At 32.2% G+C, this 18,843-nt stretch overlaps 2 protein-coding genes across 6 annotated transcripts in view; one reads left to right on the top strand and one right to left on the bottom strand.

Moving 5' to 3' along the window:
* Pax (Paxillin) overlaps positions 1-11,761 on the top strand; it is a 92,492-nt gene extending 80,731 nt beyond the window's left edge. For 4 of the 5 annotated variants that reach the window (XM_076397101.1, XM_076397098.1, XM_076397097.1 and 1 more), the window contains 4 exons: positions 1,867-2,047; positions 7,539-7,913; positions 7,973-8,203; positions 10,456-11,761. In XM_076397101.1, coding sequence (XP_076253216.1) covers positions 1,867-2,047; positions 7,539-7,913; positions 7,973-8,203; positions 10,456-10,722 — 1,054 coding nt within the window. In that variant the 3' untranslated portion in view covers positions 10,723-11,761. Of the gene's footprint in view, positions 1-1,866; positions 2,048-7,538; positions 7,914-7,972; positions 8,204-8,319; positions 8,584-10,455 lie in introns of those variants that run through there. The other variant, XM_076397100.1, reaches the window with a different exon arrangement.
* Positions 11,762-14,941: 3,180 nt separating this feature from the next.
* Positions 14,942-16,760, bottom strand: LOC143191732 (G-patch domain and KOW motifs-containing protein). Its single transcript, XM_076397090.1, has 5 exons — positions 16,548-16,760; positions 16,310-16,491; positions 15,780-16,168; positions 15,597-15,729; positions 14,942-15,541 (listed from the first exon to the last, which is right to left on the bottom strand). The coding sequence occupies exons 1-5, from the start codon at positions 16,682-16,684 to the stop codon at positions 15,033-15,035; spliced, it is 1,350 nt and encodes a 449-aa protein (XP_076253205.1). The 5' UTR covers positions 16,685-16,760; the 3' UTR covers positions 14,942-15,032.
* Positions 16,761-18,843: the final 2,083 nt, after the last annotated feature.

Genomic DNA, 18,843 nt, shown 5'->3' with positions numbered 1-18,843 from the left:
TATATATACAAATAAAACATGGACGTTTTCATATAACATGTTGGTCATGATTTAACTTGAACATTTATAGTGTTAAACTCGTCAAATTTTGTATTTTTTTTTGTTTAGCTCACATAATCCTTACTGAGACCTGAATACCCAGATTTTATAATAAACAGCTTGTAGTTTTAATAGTAAGGGGGCGTTATTAGTCAGACCAGCTGGTATAGCTTATTATGAATTGAGAGATTGAGACTAACGAATTCAATCGGTCACTTTGATCAATCGATGAATCGGTGAAGAAAAAAAATCAACAAAATCAACATAGACAGAAACAACATACAGCTGACAGATATCAGTCAAATATTTCAAAATCTACGAAACATTTTTGTTCGCCAATGTTTAAACAAGGTATCCTAGTGAACTTGCTGTATACCTTTGCTGATTAAGACTTGTTTCTACAGTACTTCTATTCCTATCAAGATAGAGTTACCTCAAATTATCATATATCAGAAGAATGAGCAAAACATAGTATTTCAATATTATTTTTACATTTCAAATAAGAATACATTACAAAATGTAAATTTGGAAAAATATGTAACCAATTTGCGTTTTATTTCAGGTCTTATTTGACAGGTTTACTGTACATATGTGAATTACATATCCAAAAAATGGATTACCTACCAGTGATAATTGATTCTAGAGTAATTCATATGCAAACACAGCAAAATACTTGGACATGGCACTGGATGCCAAGTCAAGACCCTTTAAAAATAAGCAAGCAAAAATTGCTGTTTCTTGACCGACAAGCCGAATTATTACTTCTTTATAAATTGTTATTATATAAACCAGATATTTATTGAATCTAGCTAGTATAAAATTAGTATGGTGGGCAACCATGGGGTTGCACAAAGAAATCTTATACCAGCATGATTCAAACTAACTAAAACAAAAGTGCTTCAGGGCATTGTTAACGCACCATGGTATATTAAAAATGAGGACATCCAAAGATCTAAGAATACCATCGGTCAGCGAAGAAATTAATCGGTTTGCGAAAAACGCAATATGACAATAAGTATAATAGCCCGCTTGGTTAGCGCAGTGGTAAAGGCGACAGGACGGTCCTCCTACTGTGGCGATTGTCGCTGATTCGAATCCTGCTGGGGCATGGTCATAATTTTATTTTTGTGATTGTTTAACATTTGTTGTTATCCTTAGGCAAGAGGGCAAAATCTGTCAAGAAAAATGATCCCAGTCATGCCAATAACCAGGCTGGGTAAGACCTTCTGGGATGATTTCTAAGTTGGTCGCTCACCAGTCGGTAGCTTAATTCCGAAGACCGTGGTTCGGAGCCCACGTTAAACTGTAGGTCCAGTCTTAATAATTAGTTGTAATATAATGGCATATATATATATATATGTGTGTGTGTGTGTGTGCTTAAAACTAGACAAAATTTTATATGTGATAAAAGAATTGAAGACAATAATAATAAATCAAAAGCTAGTTTATGATAATCCACTTTAAAGGGGTCGATATTGTTAGCAACTGACACAGTTTTGCAAATATCCTGCGATAATATCTCTATGAAGTTATACGTACTACCGAAGCGTTAAGACTTGTGTGTGCTAATTTCATTTTCACAGTATTCTGTGCTATTTTAACTCTACTCATCAAATTGATTTATCACATATGTCCGTTTGCTTCGTTTTGTAAAAGAGACCAAAAAAACTGGGACACGTCATGGATTTAACAGAGACAATTCAATAGATGTCTTGTTTTTTTTTTTATTAAAATTGCGAAAATAGCCAGAGGCGACCAGGCTGGTTCGCAAAAATTGGAACAAGCCCAGGGTCGTATTTGGGACGTTAGACGTTTGATCTCTTTCAGGGATGTGATTTATACTGGCCCGAAAAAGGTTGTGATCACTGTCAAGGAAACCAAAACGGAAACAGGGTTTCCGGGCGAGACCGAACTTATTTCTTCCCATGTTACTGCCACACAGGTACCGGCAGCTTCATCCGCTACTAGAGAATTGGACGATTTGATGGCCAGTTTATCCAATATAAAGGTATAGTATTTCATATTGGTTGATTACTTATTTAACTCGATAAATCTCCGGTTTAACTAAGAAAAAGAATTGAATTATTTTCGCTCTTTTTTATTTACATCCGGATTTTTTAATAACTTTACGTTTCATTAGTATGGGACGTTGAAAAAAATCGTTTTTATTGAACAGCTCCGAACGGACAGTCAGACAACAGACTAACCGGCGTTCAACATAAAATGTTGCGAATTATTAATTAAAACTAGCCGGCGTTTGGTAATCGTTACAGTTCATCATCTTCAGCGCTGTTTGTTATTGAAACTCTCCAAATCAGATTATGATTTTTAGCAATTACCAGGTGTACCAGAAAGTCATTGCCGTTTTTTTTTAACATGATTTCCCAGAAAATGGAAAAATGTATTTATTCAAAGTATTGGCCCTTTAATTCTATATATCTTGCCCATTTTCCTGGCAATTTATGGATGCCATTACTAAAAAATTGTTTATTCTTAACATTCATCGAGCCATTTTCGAACTTCTTCGAAATTGACAAAGTGCTGGTCTGCAAACGCGCATTCTATTGATGTGCAAAGTTAATAGTCGGCCGGCAAGGTCTAGAGAGTACTGCAAGTGCGATAGAATATCGCATCCAAATACTTCCAACGCTTCCTTGACCGATTTTGATTTATGAAACGGCGCGTCAGCGTGCTTTAAATTCACTTTTCTTCGGGCCCATTCTGGTCGTTTCTCGGTCGATGCATAGTTCAAATTGATCATTTGTTGTTGGTAGCGATTACTATTAACTGTTTCACCAGATTTCACTCTTGTGCCACCAAACACAGAACATTGTCTTTCGACCAAAGCGAGTTGACGACCTTGGAGTAGATCGGCCAGCTTTGTCAGATAATAGCCATGATTTTTTGCTCTCAAGATTTTCAAAATAAATCGACTTTTCATCATCCGATGCAAAAGTTACTTCCGATCATACCTTTGAAGCAGCATTTCACAGATGATTTTTCGACTATTTATTTGCCTGTCATGCAATTGATGTGGCACCCATTTTCCCATCTTTTGGATTTTCCCCATTGTTCGTAATCGGTCGCTAATCATTTCTTTCCACCACTTTTGAATTTTTGTAACAACGCCTTAAATATTTTTAAGGTTAGAGCACCGTAAGTTTTTACCAGCAAACGATTACTTTCAACAGCTTTTTTATTTGGATTGAATAAAAATCGTTAATGTGTGCTACAAATGCACGTTTTCAGGCACGAATCCTGACATTTTCAAAGAGGTATAAATCTATGTTGGTGTTACTTTCGCAATATATAATATGTGTATTATACATTGCCTAGCGACATCTGTTAAAAAACCTGTAATCAACTTTCCGGCACAATTTCTACCTGCCAAGGCGACACTATATCATTAAAAACCCAGGAGAGTGATATGTCAGATAAGATTGGTCTTATGCCCTTGTAATTATTGAGATTAGTCTAATTAAGTTAATTCTCGATGTTTTGCATTAAAATGGGCGTGAGTGACTAAAACTTCGATTAAATTGAACCAAATGTTGTGGCTGGTATCGATCCATTGCTTTGAAAGCTAACGATATATATATCGTCAGTTTCTCCTATGTAGACTTTCCCACTTATGGAGCTGTTATCTCTAACGGATGGCTTTTAACTTTCTTCGGTGTTATTATCTTCCTGTGTGGTCTGAATATGACTTCTTTTTCGGAATGATTTTCCTTGAGTTCCTGTTACTACCTGTATTATTACATCTTTCTTGATAAAACTACATTTAATCATTGCATTCTCCTTAATGCATTTAGCAAGCCATATCTGCAAAACAGCTGGTATTATTTCTCTCCTAATACATTTTAGCCAAAAGTTCATGTATATTCTGAACAATAACACACATGCTCATAAATCTTTCACACTCTATAATACAATTTCCTACAATTAAAGTATATTAATTGTATACTGACCTTTAGTTGTTTCCTCTTTCATCACCATATCTTGGTAATTGTCAGCATTGAAATAGTTCATTCTTTAATATGGTTTCCTCGAAACTTATTTTATGTAATTTAAGCCATTCCTTAATTGCAGCCTTTGTTAATGCACTTGATGGAATTTTCTCCACCAGTGTACTATGATATGATGCATTGTACATAACAAGAACTGATGGTTCCTCCAAGTTCTTTAAAAGCTGATTTTCAAACTACTGCAAAAAGAAGTTATGGTTCATTTCTCCATAGCAGTCACTCTTGGACTTGGAGGAAAACAGTAATTCTGCACCAGGAATAAAACCATTCCTGTTTCCAGCATGAAGAACTATATGTCTGCAATGAATTATTAATAAATGTAATGACTAACAAAACCTAATCGATAGTTATTCACTATATTTATTATCATCTTGCCATATACGACCCAATGTACCATTCTGAAATATTTATGTCTCATTTAAATATATAAATTGATATAATAATTCTTCCTTGGTTTTGTTATATGTCTTTAAAAATTGTATTATTTTAAAAGCAATCTCTGGTTCCATTAAACCTCTTCGAGGGTTATCTTTACACCACTTAAATTCTATATTACCCAACAGTGTATGAAGTATATATGTTTTGGCTTTTTATGGATACTTTCTAGACTAAAATTTTCTCTGAAATAATTGTAATAAATTATGTTTCAATTAAAAAAACTACTTACTGTTTTTATACATTTCGTATATTATCTCTGATCAATGACAACTGACATCAAGCTGATCTTGATACGTTACCTGTTTCGCATAAACACGGTTTCTTTTTGGTGAATTTAAGGTTGTATTGTTTTTTATTTTTTGTGTTATTTTAGTGACCGTGTCCGTACTAATTATTCAGTGTAGCTGCAACGCGCAAAAAAATATTTTCAGTAAAAACCACGGCGATTGGCAATTTATTAAAACAAAGCGTTAAAACAACGTTTGCCGGTTTATAACCCTTAATTATAATATTTTGAAGAATTTTGCAGGCGTTTGACAAACGGAAAACATTTGCAGGCTCTTTCGGTTACATGTTCGAATTTCTGTAACAGCATTATATCTCTTTTTAAATAGAATAGAATGAGAAGGAAAATATTGTCTGACTGTAAAACGAATGTACAACTTGCGACAGACACATGTTCATCACGTGTGTCACTACAGTTTTGAATAGACTATATGTTACGTGTGTTAGACCGGATATATTGAGTGATGTATTATATATTTAAATAATGGAATTAAAGTATTATTTATATTCAGTCGATCAATTTTATATCAATTAAAATATCGTCCATTGTTGTCTGTAATATTGTCATATTTCTAACGGTAGAATATGCAGTGGAAGAATTGACTCCAATATTTCTCCCATCTTTTTAACTTTTTCATGAGACTAGTAAAATATCTAATAATCAGAAGAGGCAAAACTGGTGTAAATATTAATTTATTTTCACTACTAAACGGTTTAACGGTGAAATTTTTTTGTGTTCAGAATATTCATATTTGCCAAATATAATTTCTTTAAATAGGTAGACGAATAAATGTTTTCCATCATTCGGATTACTAAGCGTTCTAATGATAAATTGACATCAATATATCAAAATTATTGAAGCCTTGAGATTTTCTCACAATTTTAAAAATAATAGACCAGTGACTGGTTTTTATATAAGTTCATCAATTCATTAATCAACAATTTTATACAATCTGCATTATAGATTTACTTAAATAACAAGTTAATTGAAAAGTCTCCGGCCTACCATAGTAAAACACATTTTTTTTTTCACACAAATCATAACTTTTCGATACCATTTTTGTAGTACGATTTGTCCTTTGCTTCAAAATAGGCAAAACAATGTTTGGTCATGTTGACTAACTTCAAGAGGCTAGCGTCGAGACATACCACGTCGTGGCTAGACCCAACATATATAACAATATTAATCATATTGATCAAGGTGATTGGAAAGCTCTGTGCAAAGTGGGTGCCGCGCGAGCTCAGTTTTGACCAAAAGCAACGACAAGTTGATGATTCGGGGCAGTGTTTGAAGATGATCAAGCGCAATAAACCCGAGTTTTTGCGTCATTATGTGCTTTTTGCTGCATCATTTCACTCTGAAGCCCAATCGACAGTCATCGGAGCGGACTGCATACGATGAACCCGCTCCAAAGCGTGGGAAAACGCAACAGTCGGCTGGCAAATTTATGGCGTCTGTATCAAAAGAATACTCGCTGGGAAGAAATTTTCGTCGAATGAAGAGGTGATCGATGAAACTGAAGCCTATTTTGAAGCAAAGGACAAATCCTACTACAAAAATGGTATCGAAAAGTTGGAGGGGCACTATAATCAGTGTATCACCCTTGAAAGGAATTATGTTGAATAAAAAAAAATTGTCAAAAAAAATGTGTTTTACTATGGTAGGCCGGGGACTTTTCTATTAAACTGTTATATTATCGAAACGCGCATGCGCATAACTGACAAATCATATAATACATCTTTTCCTTATAGTCTTTTTATTTTATGTTGTATGTAATATTTTTTCTTTTACTTTACGCTAATGAAAATGGAGAATTAGTAACATATAAATGAAAAAGACAAATACCAAGTTAGTTGACTAATCTTCCGATAATCTATAGAAGTTTATTCATGATTATTTGTTAAATTAAAGGTCTTATTAAGGAACTATTTACTGTAAATGTTTGAAAACCAAATATTAAACTAATCCATAATAAGTAACTTGATTTACTATCATTCAACTATAGCGATTTAAATAAAGAAACTTATCCGGTTGCTTGGTTTAAAAAAGAAAAAATCCAAAAAGTGTATACTAAGCTGCATCATTATTTCACAAAATTAACTCCTGAACTATCTTACTATTAATCATATAATCTGTTATCAGATGCTTATTTTTCAATCTTTGTGTCTAATATCAAACCAAATCAAGAAACATAGAATTAAGGAAGAAAGCTCACTTCAAACCATCACCTAATCTGATTTCACCGAGATGTTGTTATGTTTCTGCACCCAGGACTTGATGAACTATTTCATCCATAAACAAGCGGCGTTATTGGGTTCAAAGTCACACGCTGTCGAACCAGTCGATAAATGTTCGGTTACTTGACCCATTTCAGTCAGCGTCGAGCCATCGCAATTATGTTTGTAAATCATAGCGGCCAGCAAGCAAAACAAGCCAGTACTGTGACATAATAGTCCTAAAAATCGTTCCACAAATAGCTTAACGTATTTTCGGAAAAGCGTACCGCGTCAGGGTCCGGGTGCTGCCCGTTTCGTGTTCACGTCGACGGGCCACTTTTGCGAACGTAAGCGTGATCTCGACGCCGCGGGTGGTGGGGATAGCGTAGGAATCGAGCTTTACCTCCTTGGAAAACACCGCGGAAAATTCAGTTTCGGCATCAGCCTCTTCTGGGTTAGTTTTCTTTTGAATAATTCCATTGTATAGTCGCGATTTTCGCTCTCTGATTCTCATACGATATTTTTTCTGTGCAGGTGAACCAGAATCCGCAGCAGCAATCGGTAAACGAGCAGTACGCTCTTCCGTCCAAAGCCAGCCAGTCTCAAGGGACTCCTCCTCCGCCGAAGAACCTTGATTCTATGCTAGATAACCTTCAAGCAGATATGAGTCGCCAAGGAGTCAACACCAGCCAAAAAGGATGCTGCAGCGCCTGTGAAAAACCCATCGTCGGTCAGGTCATCACCGCTCTGGGTAAGACGTGGCATCCGGAACACTTCACCTGTGCCCACTGCACCCAAGAACTGGGAACCAGGAACTTCTTCGAGCGCGATGGCAAACCATACTGCGAGCCAGACTATCATAACTTGTTCAGTCCCAGATGTGCTTACTGCAATGGTCCCATATTAGATGTACGAAGTATACTTCCAGTCTGATGACGGTGATGTTTATGAGTTTTTTTACTTTACAGAAATGCGTTACCGCTCTCGAAAAAACATGGCACATGGACCACTTCTTCTGCGCTCAGTGTGGTAAACAATTCGGCGAAGAAGGCTTCCACGAGAGAGAAGGAAAACCATACTGTCGCGATGACTACTTTGACATGTTCGCTCCCAAATGTGGTGCTTGCAACCGGGCAATTATGGAAAACTACATATCAGCTTTAAACAGCCAATGGCATCCAGACTGCTTCGTGTGCAGGGTAAGTATCTGGTGGTGGGAATTTTACAGAACTCTCAATCAAACTGGGAAAAATTCACATCACCTCCGTTGACCAAAAAAAAACCGTTTTGTTAATATCGTTTTAAATGGCCCCAGGACTGTAAACTACCCGTACAAGGAAAATCGTTTTATGCAGTCGAAGGAAAACCAGTCTGTCCTAAATGTATTGGAGCAGATGAAGAAGAAGACGAATAAAGAATTCTTCTTGAAAACAAACCCCCTCCCTATCCCCGACTCCATGAGTTTTGTAATTAATTATTCTTAAGTCGAACCTTTTACTAGTAATAAGAAAAAATTGAGACTATTTTGTTTATATTTGTAATATATTACTATGTAATAAAGATAATTTATTAAAACGTCTATGAGTATGTTACAAATGCGGAACGAATATAAAAAAATTTACAGAAACAAGAAAAAAACAGGAACACCTGTCGTATATTTTATCTCAAATGGTCGATATATTTAGGTGTTATGTCAGGTTCACCACGACGATGTATTTTTAGAACATTTTGGCACAGTTTTTCGACAGTAAATGTCCTGTTTTTTTCTCCATCAAAATCCAATAAAAGCAAAGAAAATAGATACTTGTAAATTTCCACCCGACTCGTTCAGATTTCTCCTTGGCATTGACTACATAAATTTTCGAATATCCTCTGGTCATTTACCCTATTTTTTTTATTATTGGTCGAATTTAAATGATCAGATTTCGAATTGAGGCAGGAAATCTAATAAATATCAATAAATTCTTTTTCACGTTTTTTTAGCACCGCTGAGCGCAGGCTGAAATAATGGTTACAAAAACAATATTAATTCATTGACGGGGATATTTGGTGATTCATCCCGATTCAAGTTGGTTTTTGTTATGTTTAACCCAATCAGTCTATTATTTATTATAGTGAATTTGCGAAAGTTGGAAATAAAATACCGAAATAGAACCAGATATATAGAAATAATCCTTTCTACTCTAGTTAATTAATTTTTTAAAGAATGCTATTTCCTTTTTTACATTTGTTTTGTAAGTCTTTGTTTTGAGTAAGTAATTAGTACAAATTTAACGTTTGTTAATTGGTGTGGATTCTAGACAATTTTCAATTCCTTGTTTCAACCAAATCAATTTAAGATGCTCATTCCTCTTCAGAGTATATAGGATTAAAAGCAACGTTTTTAGGCATAGGCCCATAGTATTTTTATATCTAATTTTATTGAATTTTAAATCTTCATAATCGATTATATGAAAATATTTGGTAGATTTTATATCTTTAAATAATTTTCTATTTCTTCTGATACTCTTCAGAATTCTCAACCCGTTACTATAATATATATAGAAGGAAATACAATGAAATAAAAAATGATTATGTTCTGTTTATATAACAGAAACAAAGATCTTATTACTCCCTCAGCCAACTCTATAATTTAGGTATCCTGCATCTACTCTAAAAATTTTTTCATCACAATTGAACAAGTAGTTCTCGTACTTTCTAAATAACTCATCTCAACGATTCTTTTCTTTTTACTTTTAATACAAATTATTCATAACATATATTTCAGCTATGGGCTGAATCATAAATTATCACTTTTAAATCTGTTTAAAAGATTTGTAGAATTGTTATATTTTCTTTTTTTTATACATATTATGTAATATATTCTTTTTATTCATAATTCTCTTCAAAATTCACAATAACACTAAGTTCACATTCTAATGGATTCACTTTCTTTATAGATAGACACGTTGCTTGTATTGGTAATGATATAATGTGTTTATACAAATATATAAATCCATATTTCTGGAAGGTGCATATATATATATATATATTTGAAAAATGTAATTGAAAAAGTCATTGGCCACTAGATGGACATATGTTGGAGTTAAATCCAATAAACGTATTTCTTTCTGAGATCCACACCATTCTGTTGGATATGGTCCAAGTATAATCAACAATTTGATAGTTTTTTCCCCTTGGTTTATTTTAAATACGTTGCTTGATGAATGTTTTTGAAAACTATACGCACGTATACAATTCTTTCAGATTTGTACCTGGACATTTCACTTGTTTGTTGTAAATATTATTAATTGTTATTTTGTGTTTGATTTCCTGTTTCTGTTAATGTAGAAAATTAACTATGCAGTGATAATTTACAAAATTATACGATATAAAACATAAAGCGCCTTTTATGATCCAAAATATGTAGATATTTTTTTCATTCATATTTATAACACTATTTTGATTTCAGGATTGCCGTCAGCCATTCGTCGCTGGATCCTTTTTCGATCATGAGGGCCAACCCTACTGCGAGACTCATTATCACTTGAAGCGTGGTTCGTTATGCGCCGGTTGCCACAAACCTATATCAGGACGTTGTGTCACGGCTATGTTCCGCAAATTCCACCCCGAGCACTTCGTTTGCGCTTTCTGCCTAAAGCAGCTCAATAAAGGCACATTTAAAGAACAAAATGACAAACCCTATTGTCACGTATGCTTCGACAAATTATTTGGTTAAACGAGAATTAATCGAATATAGATACGAGAATAAATATCAAACATGTCCACTTGAAACAAAACATTTATCATATAAAAGCTTCACTCAATAGCTATTATAGAAGATAAGCTAGCCTTCAGTACTTAAGATATGTTTCTATAAAAGCCCTCTTAAATTAAAAAGTCCATGATATAAAGAAGTACTTACTTGTTATTATTTTCATGTAATAATGAGGTTCTTCTCGTGGTAATACAAATTACAAATTCGAAATATACTGTTTGCTTAACAATACATGTTATGATAATATTTTTATCAATGTCCATTGTCAATTTGTAGGTTTTAAAAATGTGATAGAACAGCCATATAAAACATTTTAAGCTACTAGTCAAATAAAAAAAATGTTTAATCTGGACAAAATTTAACTTTGATTGGCGTGGTGTTATAATTAACAAACTAATTGATTTTGCATTATATATATAAAAATTAGTTATTTTTGGCATTTACCAGGCAAATTAATTTGTAATTGACGGAGTCCTTATTTCTTTGCGTTGGTAATTTCATTCTCCAAGTATCCAGATTTGTTTCCAATTTTATTCAATGCTTTGTAAGCTTTTTATCATAGTTTTGTGACTATTATATATTTTATCGCTATACATCAATTTTATATATACCTTATTCTCTTACAGACATCTGTAAAGCTTTATCACTTGTTATTTATGCATCTTTGTTTCAAACTATATTTATCACATTATTTTTTAAATAATTTAAATAGTGTCTTATCATATAGTATTTTTAATAAAGAGAAACACATTCAGCGGTATGTTGACGTTTCTAATATGAAGTATATTTTTTATCCGGCCATTATATATTATAGGTTATTGGTTATGAAAATACAAAAATTATACATAGGGTCATCTACTCGTCATCCGGTGTATTTTGTTTCAGATACAATTGTCAGATTTATTTTTTATAACTAAAAAACTGTTTATTAGTTAATTTATATGTACTAATTTTTTTAAAATGTGTATTAATAGTGCGAAATAAAGATATTTCAATTTAATTTGTATTTGTTGTTATAATTTCCTTTTTCATGAAATAATGATAAATTTAGACCTAGCAATTTTTTTATATATATCTTAAAGTCTCCTTTTACCAACTATGGGTTTATCTGGATTGGGCCTAAAGTTTAACGTGGACTCCGAACCACGGTCCTCAACATTAAGCCTACCGACTGGCGAAAAACCAACTTTAGAAATCATCCCAGAAGACATCCGGTCTTACCCAACCTGGTTACTGGCGTGACTGGGATCATTTTCCTTATCGGATTTTACACTCTTGCCTAGAGCATCCACAAATTTTAAACAATCACAAACATAAATTTACGACCATGGCCCAGCAGAATTCGAACCCGCAGCTATCGCAACAGCAGGAGGACCGTCCCATCGCCTTTATCACTGCGCTACTTAGCAGTTTTAAGTATGTAATTCTTCGAATATTTTGAATCTTCCATAAATCATACCATCTTCGGCAAAAAGTATTATAGAATTGTAGCAAAGACACTTCCGTGCCTACTACTAAGCGTATCTGAAACCGCGTTGATCTGGTTAAATAGAAAAAAAGAAGCATGCACATGTCTACATTTTTAATTTCACGATACGAATAGGCGGGTATTCAGTCTAATTCCATAATTTAGATAGAACATGTAACATATATGCGGAATTCGTATTCGAGAAGTCCATACAAAAGAAAATCCATACTTAAATCTATTTCGACATACCAATTCTAAATATTAACGCTAATATGAAACGATTTCTGGTATTTCAAAATCTGATTTCTTCTGAATTATTAATCGGTACGAACAATACATTTTTATTTATTTCTTCACCACTGACTGGATTTCGGACCAAACCCAAGTTTTGCTCATAACAAACCGTCGCTTCATCTAGAGTTTTATGCAGGTAGCATTTAAGATTTGCTTATATTTTCTAACATGCATTTTGTCGTCATAAATTTAAGTCAGATATTATGTTTTGCTTTTTGGGATACATTTTTCTGAAAAAACTCTTGCAGTTTTGAGGCGATGGATTTTTTTATACCAATAAAAATTAAACAGCCTACATTCGTTGACAGTAATTAATTGACTTTGTAGTTACTTATGAGCAATAACAGTTTCTGCATTGAACGTCATTTCGAAATAAGAATTATATTTCCTTATGTCGTATAAAAAATGTTTTAATAAATTAAATTTAAGAATTAATACAAATCTTTATTCACTAATTCAAGTATGTTAGTCTTGCAGTATAGAATATTTAATAAAGTTAATATTACCACCAACATTCTGAAAATAAAAAAGATATTTTGCAGGGCTTGTATTTGAACAACCTAAACACCTTTTTAGATGAATATTGTTCAGATAAAGGTTTTAGTAACATGCTTGTAGATGCCAAAGTATTAGCATCTTGCTTGCAAATAGATAAGAAATTGAAATGTTATGGCTACGAAAAATAAGAAAAAAATTAATTGTTTCTTTGCAATGCTTGACATTAATCTGTCAAAGAAAGATTTGAGCGATTATCCTCTCATTCTGATGTTTTTAAATGTTTGTGGAATATTGAAGATTTTGGTAAGTATTCTGACCAAGATCAATTTGGCTGAAGCTTTAACCGTTAATGATCGAACGACGTTGCTGCAAAATTGCATAAAAGTGCATAAAAAATCAGTTATTTTAAGATAAATAATTTAACTCAATCATTCCTAAACATTAATACTGCATTGCGTATATTATTAACTATATCAATTTCTGTAGCTATAACTCTGAATTAAAATTAAATAAGAATCACTTTCGACCTAGAATAGGACAGGAGCATTTCTATAAAGTTTTTTTTAAATAGCTAAATCTGAAGCAAAAAAAAATTGAATATTAACGAATTTCCCAAAAATGAATCTAAAAAGTTCAGTGCTTTAACAATATATTTTGTTACTCTGCAATACAAATTTTAATAACACTTCTTTGTGTGTGTATTTACTACAAGTCAGACGTGTTAATTTTATAACGATAGCCTACGTTAAATCTAGCGATCATTAAACTATTCTCTTTTTTCAAATCATGTAAAAAGTCAAAGATTAGGATGATAAGGGCAAATACTTAACAGGTGTTGAAATGTAAGATAATCTTTTAGGTAAATAATTTTAGTTCAATAAAAGCGCTTATACTTGCTTATCATGTCTACTTCGTATGACGGCGCACAAGATCTTGGCGCTTTACTGTGAATTAGATATTGTAATGGGATGATACAACACAGATCATAAAAATCTGAAAAAAACGTAGTAAGTTGTAAAGCATAAAAAATAAGTAAACTCAACTCTGAAATTGAAAGCTACTTCAGTATTTCATCTTTCATGAAATGCATGTACAAGTGTATTAATAAGGAAAACCTTTGTTTAAAAAGGTTTTAGTACATAAATGTATATATTACGTAAATCAACTCTAAAAACCATGGCCTTGAAAATGGTATACATGAGAGACCTTCAAAATACTGCAGTCAACACCAGTTATTGCGAGAAATATTTTATTTGAAGTTTTGTGTCTACAGTGATGAGTATTCGATGGGTAGTATTCGTTAACGATAAAACAAAACCACAAATTTGCATTCTTATCTGCAACATTTGGACCATTTTTGAGTAAACAGACCATGAAAACAACTTGCTCAAACAGCTCAAAAAATCTGCCAATAAAAGTAAATTTTATGTTACATACACTTGCCAGATTTAGCGTGCTCTGATCTCTTGATTCTTCACAACTCAGCCGATTTTTTCTCGAAAAAAGATTTTTATCAACTGAAAAAAATAAAAACTGCCGCAGAGTATTATTTTGCAAGCCAACCGGAAAACTATACTGATAGTAATAGTAAATAAGATATAAGTATTGAGCAAAATCGTAAAATATGCGCTCATAAAAATCAAAAACATGTTATTTAACAGTTTGCTGACTTTTAAAATACAAAAGAGTACTTATAATATTTTTGAAAATCAGTCTCAAACAAACATAGTATCAAAATATTTAATCTGTTAAGAAGTTACAGAATTCTTTGAATTTATATAATTATAGATTTATGATACTATTTCAATATTTATTTATAAAATAAAAATTTGTCATATTGCTAAATGTTTTGTAAAAAAATGAATGAGGGTTCTGTTAAATAAAGTACATTGATTAAAAGAATACAGATGAAGAAACAAATTGAAACAATCAATATAGTACAAGTATATTTTCATAAGTCTAAAAATTAGCATTAAAAATAAATTAAAATATTTGTATATAACATAAATACTTATTTCCTTCTATGAGATTTTGAATCTTCATCACTGCTACTTTTATTCCTACTCCTATATTTATGATGTTTCTTACTACTTCTGTAATCACTATCACTGTCACTAGAATCTGAGTCACGTCTTGATTTGCTTTTTTGCTTCTTGTGCTTCCTGTATCTATCTCTTGAACTACTTCTGTTCCTACTCTTTGATTTGCTTTTTTTGTGAGATTTTTTCTGTTTTCTATAGTGTTCACTGTCTGATGATCCAGAATGTTCATCTTTATTTTTAATTTTAGGACTCCTGCTCCTACTGCGACTTCTTCGTTCATGTTTAATTTTGTTATTTATTTTTGAGATAGTTTCTTTTTTGGGATCATCATCAGAATTATATTTCTTTATACTCTTAATAGGATTATGTTTATCTTGGTGACCACTCGGTAATTTCATACCTACGATATCAGAATTTTCTTTATGTTTTTGAAGTTTCTTGTCTGATTTTTCTTTGTATTCTTCATATTTCACATTATCTAAAAAAAAAGGCTACTATAGAAATTGAAGTCAAGAAAATTAATCAATTATTACTCAATACTTTAGATCCCCTTAAGAATTCTTCTTTATCAACTGGAACTAACATAAACTCATTTATATTCAATATATTTCCTTTTGGATGTACTTTGACAATTACCCTTCCAGCATCTTCATCAAAACCTTGAATCTATAATAAAAATTAAAATGTGCCCTTTCAGAGCAATTGCAGTGACTTACAACACAGTAATTTCCTTTTTCCCCACCTGCTATGATTTTTGCATATGATCCTTTAACCAGTGTGAGCTCCTTACCAGCCTTATCAGTAGCATTTTGTTTTGGTTTTTCAGACTGTATAATCTTTGTTGCACCCAAACCAAGACCTTTTGGCCTCAATTCTGGCACACTAACAAGAGCTGTTTTTGAAACATTCTTACCAATAGGCATACCATCTTTCCAACCCATACCCCTAAGAATTGCAAGTCCAAAATCAGCAACTGGTATCGATTCATAATCCTCTAATGTAGGCTCTTTCTCACCTTCTAGTATTAAATTTTCAGACTTTAGAGGTAACACTGATATCTTATTTCCATCTGTTGTTGTGCCATTCTCTAATCTCTTTTTGGCTTCTAAAAAATTTAAAAACAGTGTCAACATTTATTTTTTAAAATTATTTAATAAGTCCATAATTCTATTAAAATTAAAACTTTAGATTTTAGGTAAACTTAAAAAATTGGTGAAATTTGTAAGATTATTGAATAACACTGTACCCTTAATCAATTCTCTAGCTGCTAATTCCTCTGGTGTTAATTCAGAATCAGGACGGGTATCTTCTTGCTCCTCTTTTAAAACTGTTTGTTTTAATCTTGCATCTCTAATTCTGTCAAGGAGGTTTTTCTTATTATCCTTAATAGGGATAACCAAAGGTTTAAAAGCTTCTTCCTCGGCAGCACTACAACATATAACACATAGTTATTACAATATTACAATTGTATCATAAGCACCTACTCTTTAATTTTTATAGATTGACCTTCAAGACAATCAATTAATTCCACTTTTTTTTCCTCTATAGGTGCTTTAGCCGATATAATGTTCGGCTTTTTGGAAAGTTTGTTGAAACCAAAAGAAACTTTTTTCGAATCCATGAATAATTACAAATTAAAAAACATTTCACAAACAAAACGCTTAAAAACCTTAACCCTAAATATTCTTCTTCACTATGAAAAGAATAGGGTACCAAAGATATCGATATTTTTTTTTTGAAAAAAAGTACCGATTTTCTTGTAAAAAAGGGTAACGATTTTTCACTTTCTAATTAAAATGTCTATATTAAAAAAGGTTTTTGATGGAGGAAAGGAGCTTTTGGATTGAGATTCATCTCCCTGTCACATTAAAATTTCTTTTTGCAAAAACTAGAACTGCAGCTCAAAAAAATCGATTCGAAAACCTACGGTTTTTTGAATGCGCCTATCGAACTTCATTTAGACATTTTTCCGGTTGTTTGTCAAAAGAATTGTGCATAGTGTTGGAATGAACAAATATCGTTTATGTTAAAACTAGCGTTGGGAACTATCGACTGAAAATAGTCGCTACTCGCAAAACAGTCGATAGTTAAAAAAATAGCGACTGAAAATAGTAATTACTATTTTCAGTCAAATGCACGGTTGGACTTTTTTTTCCATTAGTGATGTCAGACGAAGATGTACAAATTCTTGTCTGTATAAAATGTGAGATATGAAAGGACGGAGATAAAGGCTTGGACCAGTTAATTTTAAATATGTTTATATTCTCCAATGGTAGTATAAGCGAGACGGAGATGTATATATTATTCATTCACCTGTTAACTTTAAAAAAGAAAAGAAAAAAAATTACTAATTTCTATTACCATGTAATAAATAATATAATTTTAAAGGAAGTAGGATTACTTTTATACTGAATGTTCTGTGGATGTGTAAAAAGGAATGGAATAATAACACGACAAATGTTTTATCGTGTTTTAATATATTAATTACTATTTTTAAATAACATAGTATAATAAATATAAATAGTACAATACAACTTAAACAAAACCTAGAAACTAAAGATATTCAATAACCATAACTACTAAATAAAATGTAAACGTATACCTAATAATTGAAAAATCTAATTCATGATGAACCTAAAAATGATCGTACAATAACTACCAGACCCTTTTTAAATAAAAGTTTTATTTATTTTTGAACGGAAATATTTTTAAATTACTGTGAATATTATCATGTTCAACGTTTCTCCGGTGAGGCGATTTCTTCGATCGTTAATTATTTGCCCAGATTTTGAAAAAACTCGTTCCGAGAGTACTGATGTTACAGGTATAGATGAGTAGTTTAAGTGTAACTGATATAATTGACGTAGTGTCATTTTATGGGCCTGCCAAAAATCCAATGGGTTTTCTAAACGCCCAATAAATGGTATTTCCAAATACTGCTTAATCTGTAATGTTGCTGCAGTACTTGCAGTACTGCAGTAATTACTTCTTTCATTCTAGACATTTTTTTATCAAAATATCTTCAGATGTCAATACATTCTTGGTCAGTAGTTGTGTCTTGAATTTCGAGTTGTGGAAAGATATTTGTATTTTTTCCAGTTAGAATGGAAGATACCTCTTTTATGGTAACTTTTTGTATCGCCTCAGCATTATTTGCAATACCAAATCCTGCCTTTTAAGTCTAGGATCTAAAAATGGGGATTTCCTGCATATTATGTTCATTTCTAAAATTGTCAGTCTTTTATTGATGACATCTAATAGACAATTTTGAAATTTTTTTCCCCATTCACTTGTTAAAATCCTGGATTTGGTGGAATGCTGCAGTCACCTTATTAACGGTATAATTAAAGACATCTTTCACCAGATAACTCGGTGGTCATTATTTCAAGGGGCTAAAACATGTTGAACACAGTCTGTTAAGATAATCCATTCGTCAACAAATAAAAATTGTGGTGCTCTTCTTAATAGCCATCAAAATAAACAGTTGTTGAATATTAAAGTAGAGTTTTCCTATAATGTATTTATTACAAAGATTTAATATACTTTATTCACCTCTTCACCGTTAATATTTTTAAAAGAAATTTAACAACTCTTACTGCAAAAACTTCAAACCTTTTGGAATCGATGCAATTTCTGAAACCTTTGGAACCTAATTTTAGTTTTCAATATTTTAGGAAAAAAGCTTTGACAAACAAAAGGCTGGGACAAAAATCGTGAAAGTTTATTAAAAAAGTATTACCTATTATGCCAGTCAAAAGTATCTTACTATTTATTATTTAC

This window comes from Rhynchophorus ferrugineus, unplaced genomic scaffold (genome assembly GCF_030347505.1).
Source record: "Rhynchophorus ferrugineus isolate W39M unplaced genomic scaffold, kcgeb_rfMv2 rfM2, whole genome shotgun sequence".
NCBI classification, from domain to species: Eukaryota; Metazoa; Arthropoda; class Insecta; order Coleoptera; family Curculionidae; genus Rhynchophorus; species Rhynchophorus ferrugineus.
Note: the sequence above shows the minus strand (reverse complement) of the source record. Positions and strands in the feature narration are given on the sequence as shown.